Source organism: Drosophila miranda (genome assembly GCF_003369915.1).
Source record: "Drosophila miranda strain MSH22 chromosome Y unlocalized genomic scaffold, D.miranda_PacBio2.1 Contig_Y1_pilon, whole genome shotgun sequence".
Lineage (NCBI taxonomy): Eukaryota > Metazoa > Arthropoda > Insecta > Diptera > Drosophilidae > Drosophila > Drosophila miranda.
In genome coordinates this window covers 16,992,408-17,006,201 of record NW_022881603.1, presented here as the reverse complement: position 1 = coordinate 17,006,201, position 13,794 = coordinate 16,992,408, and the positions used below count along the sequence as shown (strand labels likewise).

Here is a 13,794-nt window from a genome sequence, read left to right as displayed (position 1 = left end):
GGAACGAACTCACTCAGGTTCACGTTGGACAGTCTTCTTCTCTGCAGTCGACTTTCTCGAAATCCAGTGTTCCTCTCCAGGAAACCTTCTGGCCCGGTTCTGGTGGCTATATTCTCGCCGGCTGTGAGTAAAATTTTCTCCATTACAACCTATTTTCTCGCCCGCTTTTTCTGTACTCACTTCAAACTTTCTGTTTTAAGCACAAAATTTCAAATTTCGACGTTACTCTTCCGTCCACGCTCCACGATTTCCATAATCCAATCCACGTTTTCTAATATTTTCACTCCTATTTATCCCCTTTTTCCCTTACTAATACATATAACTAATCCTATTCTATTACTTATATCCCCAGTACGGCTCCAGCTCCCCCCGATGTCCCCATCCACCATCGAGCCTCCCTGGACTTCCGCTAGATGGCGCATCGCCCTCAGCCCTGGCCACCTATCGTTTAGGTGGGACTGGAACACCACCACGAGTATGTCGTCAGTCCCAGGAGGGACAACATACGCGTAGGCATGCCCTGAACACTATTGAGCACACGCCGGCGTGCCCTGCATTCTTCTGCCGCGCCCAACGTAGGCCACACCCACACCTCACTACGTTCTCAGGTCTTTGGCGTGGTACACTCCTATGGGACGGCCGTTAAGGTCCTCCAGAGAATTCGCGTTCTCTCCTACTGGCTTCACTACCCGGCATCGGATGAATTTGGGCGCGAACTTGGCATTAAAGCCTTTTCCGAAGTCACTAAGGACAAAATTTCGGCGGAATACCTCTTGTCCCGGCCTCGCTTAAAAAACCAGAGCTCGCTGGTTGTACCTTACCCTACTACGCTCGTATGCCTGATGTAAACTAGCGCGAATCCTCTCTTGGATGAGTTGTCGCTTGTCCTGACCCTCCAGCAGCGATATGTCATGCTCGCCGATTGACCGCAGTCGCTTTGCCAGCTTGTAGCATGACCCATGAAAATACATTTGCTGCCCGAAGACTGCAAAGAATGGTGTTACGCCTGTCGCCTCGTGAACCTAGTTCCTAATAGCCAGTTCTATCTCCGGCAGATGCACATCCCAGTCCCGGTGATCGTCTTCCAGATACGCCCAAAACGCGCTGAGTACTGTGCGGTTCACGCGTTCGGCTGCGTTACTCTGCGGAGAATACACTGGCGTCCTCATATGAGTGAATCCGAATGCATCAGTCATCTTTTTAAAAGTTTTCGAGACGAACTGAGCCCCATTGTCCGAGTGAATCATCTCCGGCACTCCAAACTTGTAAAACACCTCGTGAACGAGGAATCTTACAACTTCCTTTGCTGTGGCCTTGGTCATGGTCTTTAGGAATGTGAACTTAGAGAACTGGTCAACTACAATAAATATCCACGCCTGACCGTTCTTTGACCGCGGATATTTGCCCAAAAAATCAATATAAAGTTTTTGGAACGGGCGCTCAGTGACCACTTCTTGCCCCATCCCGACCTGCACCCGATTTCCGCTTTCGACTACTTGCACACGGTGCACCGTCGGATATAATCCCGCACCTCTATCGCCATGTTCGGCCAGTAAAACTGCCTACGCAATAAGTGCAAGGTTTTTGCGATTCCTCCGTGCGCTGTCTTCTCTTCCGAATGTGCTTTGTCTATCAACGCGGCCGTCAGCGAACTCGGAACCCAAAATTTCCAGACGGCGCCCTCCAGTTGATCATCCAATCGTTCAAAGCGCATGCGCTTGAATATCATGCCGTCAACAATCTGGAGATCAGGTAAGCGGTCTTGGTTCTCTGTTATTTCCTTCCTTAACTCCTGATATTCTTCAGATTCAAACTCCACCGTTTCAAAACCCAGGATACTACTCGGATCCACTTCCAGCTCTTCAATACTGCGCGACAATGTATCTGCCACTACATTGTCCGCTCCTTTCCGGTGTTCTATGCCGAAATCGAAGGCCTGCAGTTGAAGGGACCAACGAGCTAAGCGACCATCCAGGTTCTTCATGGTCATTAGCCATTTGAGACTGGCGTGGTCAGTTATGACCTCCTTCTCTGTCACCGAGTAGTTTTTTTGGTGGCAATTCAGTTTGGCAGAGAAAAACGCTATGGGCCTCTCGTTCTGCTCGTCATCCCGTTGGAAGAGTACGGCTCCTACCCCATAATGTGAGGCGTCGCACTGTATGTAGAAGTGCCGCTTGAAATCCGCGTGTACCAGGACTGGTGAGTGCCGAGGTGAGTGCAGCTTTTAGCTCCCCCATGGCTCGTTTTGCCTCCTCCGTCAATTTAAACTTTCCATTTCCCGACTTTTTCAGGGCGTCTGTGAGCGGACCGGCCATCTCAGCATAGTTTTTCATAAAGCGCCGGTACCAGCCCGCAGTTCCCAGGAAACTACGCAATTCTCGAACAGATCGCGGCTCGGGAATGCGCAAAGTGGCCGACACACGATCCGGATCCATCTTCAGCGCTCCTCCTCCCACTATAAATCCCAGGTATTTAATGTTTTTATAGCAAAAATGAGATTTGCTCAGCCCTATTGTTAAATTTGCTTCTCGTAGACGCTCGGCAACCTGTCGCAGAATCTTCACGTGCGATTGGAAGTCCTCAGCTATAATGCAATATTTATAATCATTTAAATTTAGCTAACTTTTAACTTATCTTTTTCCGCCTTTAGTAACTAAGTACCATTATTAACAGATAATTTGTTAATTTAATAAATAAATAAATAATCAGCAAGTCGTCGAGATACGCATAGACGTTTGAACGCATCTCAACCGGAATCACCTTATCGACCAGTCTACATAGGCGTTGTGCGGCGTTGCAGAGGCCAAAGGGCATCATACGGAACTGGTACAGAGGCCGTCCCGGCACCGTGAACGCCGTATATGGTCGACTCTGCTCGTCCAGCTCGATTTGCCAAAAAGCGAATTTTAAGTCGACGCTGGAGATATATACATATCGTCTGATCGAGACGCGACAAAATCCCCTCGATGCTAGGAAATGGGTAAGCGTCCTTGATGGTTACTTTGTTGAGCTTTCGGGCATCGAGACAGAAACGATTTTTGCCCGGCCTTCGCACCACGGTGGTACGGTTGCTCCACGGACTATCACTGTACTCGATGACTCCCAAAGCCAACATTTTGTCCACCTCACCACACACCACTTCCTACATCGCTGGCGACAGCGTGTAATGTCGATCCTTCACAGGCTCGGCCTTCTCCACCAACTGAATTTTGTGAGTCTCTCTCGACGTCCTCCCCAGGCCTACGGCTTCGAAAGTCAGAAACTCTGCCTTCACCTGATCCAAGGCTGCCTTTTGCTCTTCTGACAAATCCCATTCTTCCTGCACTATCTCCTTCTCCGGGCCTTCCACATAGTGAGCGACTTGATCAGCCAGCACTTCTTCCACTAATCTGTGGGATGCCCCTACTGGACCTTCTCCCATCACCTCAGGAGCCAATGAGAATACCCGCCAAAAGTCTACCCCCAAGTAAATTTCCTGTTCCAAGAAAGGGCATACGAAAAACGTTAATCTTTTTACCTCCCCCTTGTATTTCACCGGTAATTCTACTTGGCCAACGATTGCGCGACCTTCCCCATTCGCTACCTTCACTATAGAAGAATATCGACGAGCCTCCATGCTGTGTGTAGCGCCTGAATCCAACAGGCCACGGACTCGCCCATTATAGAGATTTCTGCGAAAACTCTCGGGTCTTTCTTGCAACAACGCTTTACTGAAGCAATCACCTGCCTCCTCATAGCTCGCCTTTGCTTAAACCGGGATCTCGCCTTTCTCACCCGCACCGACAGTGCTCGCATACCATCCACTCGTAGTTCAGAAAATATTCTATTTCTGGTTTCTAAATAATTTCTTAAGCGCTCTTCATATGATAAGTTCCTTAACCTAGCATGCAATTTACGTCTATCTAATTCATTTTTATTTTCTTCTACTTTCTCTGCGCAGGCCCCTTCTGTGAGCGTGTTTCGCCTGCTTGGATCGCACCCCTCTTCACGTTTCCCGCGCAATTCGGACAGGTTGGACAATATGCATCGGGCTTTACACACCGGTAGCAGAAAATTCGCCTCTCCGATGCCATACAGTCCCTAAAGCCATGATCGGTCTGCCCGCAGTTCCAGCAAATCAACTTCTGTGGAACACGCTGTGTCACTTGCGCTTCCTCAATGACCTCTGCCTGTTCACCGCTACTCGACCGATCCTGCGCGACCTCCTGGCTTTGGGTGCTCCTCGCCACGAAGATCGAGCCTTCCTCTTCAGATGTGCCTCTATTTCCACGCACTCTCATCTGTGAGTGCCTTTTTGACGATTTTTACCATCTCCTTTTCAGGTGGTGGCATCTCCAACCTCGACGCGAGCTTTCTCATGACATGGAAAAAGTCTTCCAACATCTCGTTTGACCGCTGCATTCTTTCTCGCAGTTCTCTCATGCGGTCGAACTCGGACGCCGTGCCTCGGAAACGAGCAAGAAAGTCGCCCCTTAGTTCCTGCCAAACACCACCGCCATGATCACGGATGTACTGCCAGTACCATTCCCGCGCGTTTCCTGTAACCAGGTGATGAAATCCCTTTAGAACTTCATCCCACGGACAGCGGCATTGGGCTTGTAGGAATTTAATTCGGAACACAAAATCCTCGACTGTCATTTTGTTGCTGTCTCCGTCGAACGTCACGTCCCATTTTTCGACTCGGCCCCACCGTGGCCAAGGTCTATAACCCGGGGGATTTGGATGCGGATCTTCTCGAGGAACCCCACCAGCTCTCCTACCCTCGCCACGACCCTGACCCGAGTGTCTGAGTGCTATTGGGTTTCGCCAATTTCGCGCTTGATGCCCACCCCGTTGATGCTGCTCACTGGATGCGGTCGGTCCTACTCCTGAAGACGGTTCCGGACCAATACCACCTCGTTCCGAGCGAGCCAAAAATGGTTTTGGTGGCGGAATCGGCGCATCAGTCGTGCTAGACGGCTTCCTTTTCGGGATTGCTCCTCGATACTCCTGCCCTCCTCCCGCTGCGGTTCCTTCTGCTGCTGCAGCTGTCTAACCGGCTGGAGTACCTCGTTGAGTTGGTGCATCATCTCGATAAACCCCTTACGCAACTCCTCCTGCAACACCCGACTAATCGAGTCAGTGTTCGCTGCCCTGTGTGTCGCATGAGCCTGAGCCTGAGCCAGTGATACGTTGACTGCTGATGCCAGTTCGGAAGCAAGCGTGGGTGTAGGATCGGACATTGGCCATTCTTCTGACCTGGCCTGGACCGGTGTTATTGGCAACCCACCCACAGCTCCAAGTTCCTCCCGATCTTGATCAAACATCGCCCCTGACACTTCTCCTATCTGGTCCACTGTTTTGTATACGCGTGATCGCGTATGGTACTGTCGACTACCCCCTTCTTGTGGCATCTGCACCGAGCAACACCAATATTACAAAAAAAAAAGGGAAACTCCTAAACTAAGATAATATATATAAATAAAGAAATAAATACCCAAAGAAATAACTAGTAAGAATAAATAACACCACGCTTCGGACCAATAAATACTCCGATAAATAAATAAATAAATACCGATATAAATATTGCGCCAACTAGCGCCGTTAACGAGATATATGCAATTAAATATTTGAATAAATAAATAATAACATACATGTATATTCGATCGACACCTAAGACACTCAAACTTCAAACACATTCAACACAACGCAAAACCTAACAACAAAAATTCCTAACAGTTCTTCTTCTTCTTACAAGATTCATTAAGAGGGGGACACGTGACTAGCCGGGAACAGTAACCGCTCCAGTTTCTGCGCTCCACTTGACAGTCGCCCTACGGATATCCTACAATTACGAACACCACCTTTGTGTGGCCTGTCATCTACTCTAGTCATCGCTCTAAGCGATGGCCGATAAACGAGAAGCCTCACGGTGCATGAGCTCACTTTGCTTGTGATTTGTTCCTGTCATCCATCATACCGATCTGCCATGACAACAGATGCATCGCGGGTTGTCTTTACGACTCCCGGGCTACCTACTCCTCACCACCTCTCGGCAGACAGACAACAGGTTCAAAAAAAAGAAAGCGGCTTTGTTTTAAACAAGCAGGTGCGAAACTACAATGAACATTTACCTACATGACTTACTCTAACTTATTCCAATATCACATTCCATCACAGATTTATTCGATATCACAGTCCACCAGGCAATGTGTCCGTCGCAAACTCCCAGTCCATTTTTTTGTTGAACGGCAGTGACTTACGTTCACTTGCGACATCGAATAGCGACAAAATGTTCAACTGTAATTCGTAAGTCCCTATCACATATTTTATATTTCCGTTAACTGCCTCCGTCTATCCATCCCTAGCATCAATCACCCCGCGCCATTAAGGACCAGCTTTACGCTCACCTTAAGCCTGCAGCAGCGACTTCTGCCGGGACAGCTAAACTGCACTTCGCGAGCTGTCGTCTTCTCCACAAAATTTATTTTTTTTTTTCATTCCCCGCATCTGCCTTTACCAGCCAGAGTGACATTTGTTGTAATACCACCCGAACCTGCGTCAGTCCAGATGCATGCGAATTCGAAAATAAATTGGGCGCCATTTGTTACACTTGGCTTGTTTCCCAGAGGGCAATGCCGGCTAGCTGTCGACCCCAGGGCTGGGTAGTTCCCCTTGCCCACCAAATGTAGACAAAAAGGAGACATACTACTTCTCGGGACATCAAAACTAACAACAACCTAAAGACAAAGAAAATCATAAACAGACGGCTATCAAGTGGTTGAAGCTTGGGTGTTATCACTTCGCGCGCCCGCCCTACCTGTGACCAAACACAACGAAACGGTGACGCCTGGCCTAATCCATGGCTTACCCCAATCGTCCTCCCTCTATTTTAAATTTACGGCATCATGCTTCAGTATATATCCAAGCTTTAATAATTATAAATTGACAATTTCATCTTTCTCATTAATAAATAGCTATACTCAAAATTATCACTAACCACAAAGAAACGCCAAAACGTTCGACACAAAGGCAAACAAGGAAATAACTGCTGAAAGTTCGTTCAATCAACAGGGATACTCTCACCCATACGTAATGGAATATGTGTAGATGAGTGGATCCAGTTTTACGGGAGTTAATTTAACTCGGGCCCCTACGGAGACTTAACCTACCAAGAGCTCTTGTTAAGGGTCCCCGGGACATAAACAATAAACAATATTTTTCCACAAATCGCTCGGCCAAATACGGTGGACTGATGGGACCCCAGCGTCACCCACCAGCTGATCTCAGATTTAGGTTCGTGAAAGGTGTTGGTGTTTTTACATATTTTTTTCAATGGCCAAGATTTTACGTTAAACGGTTTAAGCAAATACTAAATACTGAATAAAGGACAACGTATACGTGTGCGCGTGTGTGTGTGTGAATAGGGTTTCGGGTTTTTACGTGGTGTATGAGACCAAACGTGTGGCACGCACTGGAAGGCGATGCAACGATCGTGCGGTGTGGCTAGAATCGCCCTGGCAGCTAAATCGTCCTCTTTCACCCTCCCCCTTCACACGTCCCGCGCTACTTGGCTCACACACGCGCAACTGGAACGAACTCACTCAGGTTCCGTTGGACAGTCTTCTTCTCTGCAGTCGACTTTCTCAAACTCCAGTGTTCCTCTCCAGGAAACCTTCTGACCCGGTTCTGGTGGCTATATTCCTTCCTATATTAAAACCTATTTTCTCGCCCGCTTTTTCTGTACTCACTTCAAACTTTCTGTTTTAAGCACAAAATTTCAAATTTCGACGTTACTCTTCCGTCCACGCTCCACGATTTCCATAATCCAATCCACGTTTTCTAATATTTTCACTCCTATTTATCCCCTTTTTCCCTTACTAATACATATAACTAATCCTATTCTATTACTTATATCTCCAGTACGGCTCCAGCTCCCCCCGATGTCCCATACACCATCGAGCCTCCCTGGACTTCCGCTAGATGGCGCGTCGCCCTCAGCCCTGGCCACCTATTGTTCCGGTGGGACTGGAACATATGTATATAAACACTAACCATACAGTAAAATACACGGACTTCGTCCGCAAGAAAACTCAATACATTGAATTTATTAATATAAAAATTTAACTTCTATAAGTTTATTATATTTTGCTTATTTTTATACCCGATACTCAAAATGAGTATTGGGGTATATTAGATTTGTTGTAAAAGTGGATGTGTGTAACGTCCAGAAGGAATCGTTTCCGACCCCATAAAGTATATATATTCTTGATCAGCATCAATAGCCGAGTCGATTGGGCCCTGTCTGTCTGTCCGTCTGTCCGTCTGCCTTCAGCGACTAGTGCTCAAAGACTATAAGAGCTACAGCAACGATGTTTTGGATCCAGACTTCTGTGATATGTCACTGCTACAAAAATATTTCAAAACTTCCGCCCCCACAAAGGACGAAAATCTGTGGCATCCACAATTTTAAAGATATGAGAAAACCAAAAACGTAGCATTGTAGAGAATGACCATATCTTTAAGACTGCGGAATCTGAATTTGATCGAATTATTATTATAGCCAGCATCAAGAAAACAATTTCATTTTTTCTCGCCCTGTCTCTCTCTAACACACACGTAGCATAGGCGGCTTTGCTTAGAGTAAAACATTAGCGCCTAGATCTCAGAGACTACAAAAGCTAGAGCAACCAAATTTGGTAGCCACACTCCTAAAATATCTCACCGAGACGAGTTTGTTTCAAAATTTCGCCACACCCCCTTCCGCCCCCGCAAAGGACGAAAATCAGGGGATATTCAAAAATCTCAGAGACTATTAAGGCTAGAGTAACCAAATTTGGTATCCGCACTCCTGTTAGATCTTACTATAAAACGTGTATCTCAAAATTTCGCCCCACCCCCTTCCGCCCACACAAAGGACGAAAATCTGTTGCATCCACAATATTGCACATTCGAGAAAACTAAAAACGCAGAATCATAGATAATGACCATATCTATCAGATTGCTGAATCTGGATCAGATCAGATCATTTTTATAGCCAATAGGAACAAATCAATTTGCAGTGGCTACGCAGCGCCCGACGTCACGCTCAGACTGATTTTCTGTCTCTCTCGCACGCACTCTTTGTCATGTCGTTCAATATTAGCGGCGTCTGCCGGAGGAGAGCCATACTGACTAAGTATCGGGTATAACTGTAGAGTTGCGGTGTCCGCAGCAACTCACAACGTTCCCCCTCGTTTATTTTCATTTATATGTATGAACATATATCTAACAGATTTAATTTTAGGCGGGGAACATGGATGGGACTTAATTACTTAAAAGTCTTGAAATTAAGTCATATCAAGTCGACTCAAAGGTCAGATTAATTTTTGACCCCATTTAATATATAATGGCCTCCTCGTGGTGTTCCCTGGGTACCGATCTTCAATCGGGAGCCAATTTGAGCGGCGACTTTAAGTACATATGTATGTATTTACGTATATATATGTAGTTACATATATGAACATTCTTAAGGCATATCCTCTATTTATAGAAAGAAATATATAGTGACATATCTATAGTCCATGCTCCGCATACCCTTGTCTATGTCTATTACCCTGCACCCACAATACTATAAACAATACGACACCCTCAGCTTCGAACCCTCATAAACAATCTCACGCTCGAAATGGACCACGCGCAGCCGATTGCAGGAAATGTAAACAAACACCCTAAACTGGAAGTTGAACATAAAACAATAGATGCCGCCCTAGAATCCAGCCGCACTAGAATCCAGCCGCACCAGAATCACGCCACTCTTCAGAGATCAATTACGAATCGATTCTCAAGAATCACACCATCCTATCTGGCCAATCAGAGGCCCTATTCTCAGCCACCCCCAAGTAATGCAACACCGATCATACGCAGCGGAAGCCTTTCATCAAAAGCCGCCTTTCCCACATATCGATCGAGTCACGTACTCCATCTCCGAAGCCGAAGTCGAAGCCAACGCCTCCGAATCCCAATCCGAATCCCAAACCGAGCATCATAATATAAATAGTCTGCATCTAAGAAGCCAACTCAGTTCTGTTCAAGACAAACGCTAAATCGCGACACCGTCGGAGAATTCAACCAAAGTTAATTCCGTTCAAGACTTCAGACCTCAGTCATCGTCGGGGAAATAACTAATCAATGTACGCTAAAGTTTAAGTGAAGAATAAAACCTTTTTTAAAACGTAAACTGAAGTGTCGCATATTTAATTGGCGCAGCCGGTAGGATCTCAGTTAAAAGTGAATCCCTTTTTTTAAGACGATCAATTGGCGTAGTGACAGTTACAGTGCGTAATAACCTACAGTGATCAGAGGAAAAGTAACGCTAATACTAAAGAGATCCGCCAAAGAATCTACACACTGTAGCAAGGTAATAATTAGTGAGGCATTCAACTAGTATTTAAAATAGCATACAGCGCGCATTGGTATTTACCGCACCATCGATACACTCGGTGGGAAATACCAATAGTGAGATATCGGATAAGAAACATCGAGAAGAGAGTGAGTGCACTTTGTAAATGCCGATTGTGAGAGACGGACGCGCAGCTAATAAAAAAGAGTTACATTAAATCACCGGGTTTGTGTTTTTATACCTATACAGTTCACTCACGCACCGATATTGGTCACTACAATTCCCGGGTTAGACGGCCTACAATTTCAGAAGTGGGATACGATCAATCGCCGCCAGTGAAAAATAGCGAAAATTTTTATTATCTCGTCCGTCGAAGACGCCATCGCTGAAAAAAAACATGTCGGACTTGGTCGGCACGGAGGAGTTCTCGGCCGCCCAGCTGCGCGAATGGCTGGAGTCCCTCAATCTACCAAAAGGTGGAAGCAAAGCTGCCATGGCAGCGAGACTTAACGAAATACCAGTAGAGCTGCGGGGACAGGGACCACCGGCAGCCGAAACATGCGAGAACGAGAGGGAAGATGAGGCGGCCGCAGATCAAGACTCGACGAAGAACGAACGCAAAGAGAAGAACGAAAAAGCACCGCAAGCGCCTGGGCACAACAACAACCATGGCGAATATCGAGCAGAGGTTGAAATGTTAAAACTGCAAATCGAGCTGCTGAAGCTGCAGAGCGAGAGGGAGAAGGAAGGGAGAGGAGAGAACACAACACCAGCCGCCAGCAATGACGCTGGCGTCATGTTGCTAAATGCCGCCAAAGACATGTTGCCAACATATCATGGCAACATTTCTGGAAACAACGATGACGTCACAACTTGGATCGCGCAGTTTAAGGCCGTCGCAAAAGTGAACAAACTGAAGGATGAGAAGCTACTAATGCTGCTAATGTCGAAGCTTAAGGACAAAGCATTGGTGTGGCTGCATTCGAGTCCGGAGCACATGTCGCTGCCAATCGATCAATTGTTGAACGTCATGGAAGACACTTTCCATCCCAAGGAAAGCAAACTGTTGCTCCGTCGCAAGTTCGAGTCCCGTTCATGGGCACGTGGCGAGGAGTTCTCGATGTACTTCAACGCCAAAGTGTCGCTGGCATCCCGCATAGTCATTGACGACGAGGAGTTTATTGACGGAGTCATCGAAGGTATCCCAGATGTAGGCCTGCGTAGGCAAGCCCACATGCAGTGCTTTGGCGCTCCATATCAACTACTCAAGGCGTTCGAGAAGATCATGCTGCCAAAGAAGTACGGTTCAACTGAAGGGGCAAACACTGGAGCCTCGCCAACACCCATTCGCTGCTACAACTGCAACTCTTTGGGCCACGTGGCAGGGGAGTGCCGCAAGCCCAAGCGCGAAAGAGGAGCGTGCTACGGATGCGGCAGCATGAGTCACCAGGTGTCACACTGTGACGAAAAGAAGTACAAGGTACATAACGATTATATATACAAATTTAATATATACATTAGCAATTACAATAACAAATGCTTGTCCTTAGATTGCCTCATCGACTCAGGGAGCCCAATAAGTTTTATGAAGTTATCGTGTCTAGAGCACCAGTCGGAAAATAACCTAAATAAAGTGGAAGAGCGCTCACGATTAAGTTCGAACGAAATCAAAGAAGATGATTTAAGTTTATATAAGTTTAACAAAGACAAGAAAAACAGAGAAATTGAATTTATTTTGAATAGAAATGCGGATTACGCTTATGTTGGACTAAATAATAGCAAACTTAACATCTTTGGTAAAATACCCAGTTTTGTAATTATTAACAAAAATCGAATCAACTTTGAATTACTAGTAGTGGCAGACGAGTCGATGGGCTATGAGGCTGTGTTAGGTAGGGATTTTATGAATTTATGCAAATTTAAAATTGTAAGTGACATTTGCAAGGAGAAGGAGAGTGAGACAAAAAACGAGTGTGAAATAAAAAATGAGTGTTTAGAAAAAAATGAGTGTTTAGAAGAAAATGAGTGTTTAGGAGAAAATGAGTGTTTAGAAGAAAATGAGTGTTTAGGAGAAAATGAGTGTTTAGAAGAAAATGAGTGTTTAGGAGAAAATGAGTGGTTAGAAAAAAATGAGTGGAAAATAGAGAATGAGTGTTTAGGAGAATATGAATGTGAAGTTAAAGATGAGGGTGATAAAGAGAATAAGCATGAAGTAGAAAGTGGAGGCAAGGTAGAAAATGAGTGTTCTGCAATGGTTGAGTGTCTGGAAGACAGCGATACCTGCGAGAGCGTAAAAACCAATTTCAACGAACTACCAAGCCAGTATCCAGACAAAGAAAACGACTGGGAGTTGAAAGTAGGGACAGATTGTAGCCAAGAACTCGCAGGACGACTTAAATACATGTTTAGGACAGCGTATGTAAACGCAGAAAGACCAAACTTACCACAAACCAAGTGGGAAATGAAGTTGAATTTCGAACACGAAAAACCGTTTCATTGCCCACCTAGAAGACTGTCGTATAGCGAAAAAGCCCAAGTACAGAAAATGATAGACGAATACACAGAAAAAGGTTACATCAGAACCAGTGAGTCAGAATACGTTTCGCCTATAGTACTGGTAAAAAAGAATTCGGGAGAGTTGAGACTGTGCGTCGATTATCGCACACTTAATAAAGGTATGATAAAGGACAATTACCCAACACCTCTGATAGACGACCTACTAGATAAACTGTCAGGGAAAAGACTTTTCACCAAGTTAGACCTGAAGAATGGATACTTCCACGTATTTATGCATAAAGATTCAGTTAAATACACATCGTTCACGACCCCCATGGGACAATACGAATGGTTGAGGATGCCGTTCGGGTTACGAAATGCATCGGCGGTGTTTCAAAGATTCACAAACAACATTTTTGCAGATATGGTAAAGGAAGACAAAGTTATAATATACATGGACGATATTATGGTAGCAACAAAAGATAGTGATAGTCACATGGAAATTTTACAAGAAGTGATGAGACGATTGGTAGAGAATAAACTTGAATTAAGGATTGATAAATGCGAATTCTTACAGTCAGAAGTTAAGTACCTGGGCTATTCCATATCGGGTAACGGAATTAAACCAGATACGAAGGGATTACAGGCAGTAAAAGGGTTCCCAGTCCCCACGAAAACGAACGAAGTGCAGAGTTTCTTAGGGTTATGTTCTTACTTTAGACGGTTCGTAAAAGATTTTTCTACGAAAGCTAAGCCCCTTTATGATTTGGTCAAAAAAGACAGGAAGTTTGAATTCGGTATCGTAGAACTAGAATGTTTCGAACAACTCAAAAGTAATTTGTTGGAAGCACCGATCTTGGCACTTTACAATCCCAGAGATCCGACAGAATTACATTGCGATGCAAGTTCGTTAGGTTTCGGGTCAATTCTAATGCAGA

At 45.5% G+C, this 13,794-nt stretch overlaps 1 protein-coding gene across 1 annotated transcript; it reads left to right on the top strand.

The window, feature by feature from the left end:
- The first annotated feature begins 10,375 nt into the window (after window positions 1–10,375).
- On the top strand, window positions 10,376–12,055 carry LOC117191266. The gene is made up of 2 exons (XM_033396179.1): window positions 10,376–11,840; window positions 11,911–12,055. Exons 1-2 carry the CDS (start codon window positions 10,758–10,760, stop codon window positions 11,938–11,940), a joined length of 1,113 nt encoding a protein of 370 aa, XP_033252070.1. The 5' UTR covers window positions 10,376–10,757; the 3' UTR covers window positions 11,941–12,055.
- Window positions 12,056–13,794: the final 1,739 nt, after the last annotated feature.

Coding starts and splice junctions, on each gene's coding strand:
- LOC117191266 (XM_033396179.1), top strand. CDS start 10,758: ATGTCGGACTTGGTCGGCACGGAGGAGTTCTCGGCCGCCCAGCTGCGC. Junction 11,841..11,910: donor GTGACGAAAAGAAGTACAAG/GTACATAACGAT, acceptor GCTTGTCCTTAG/ATTGCCTCATCGACTCAGGG.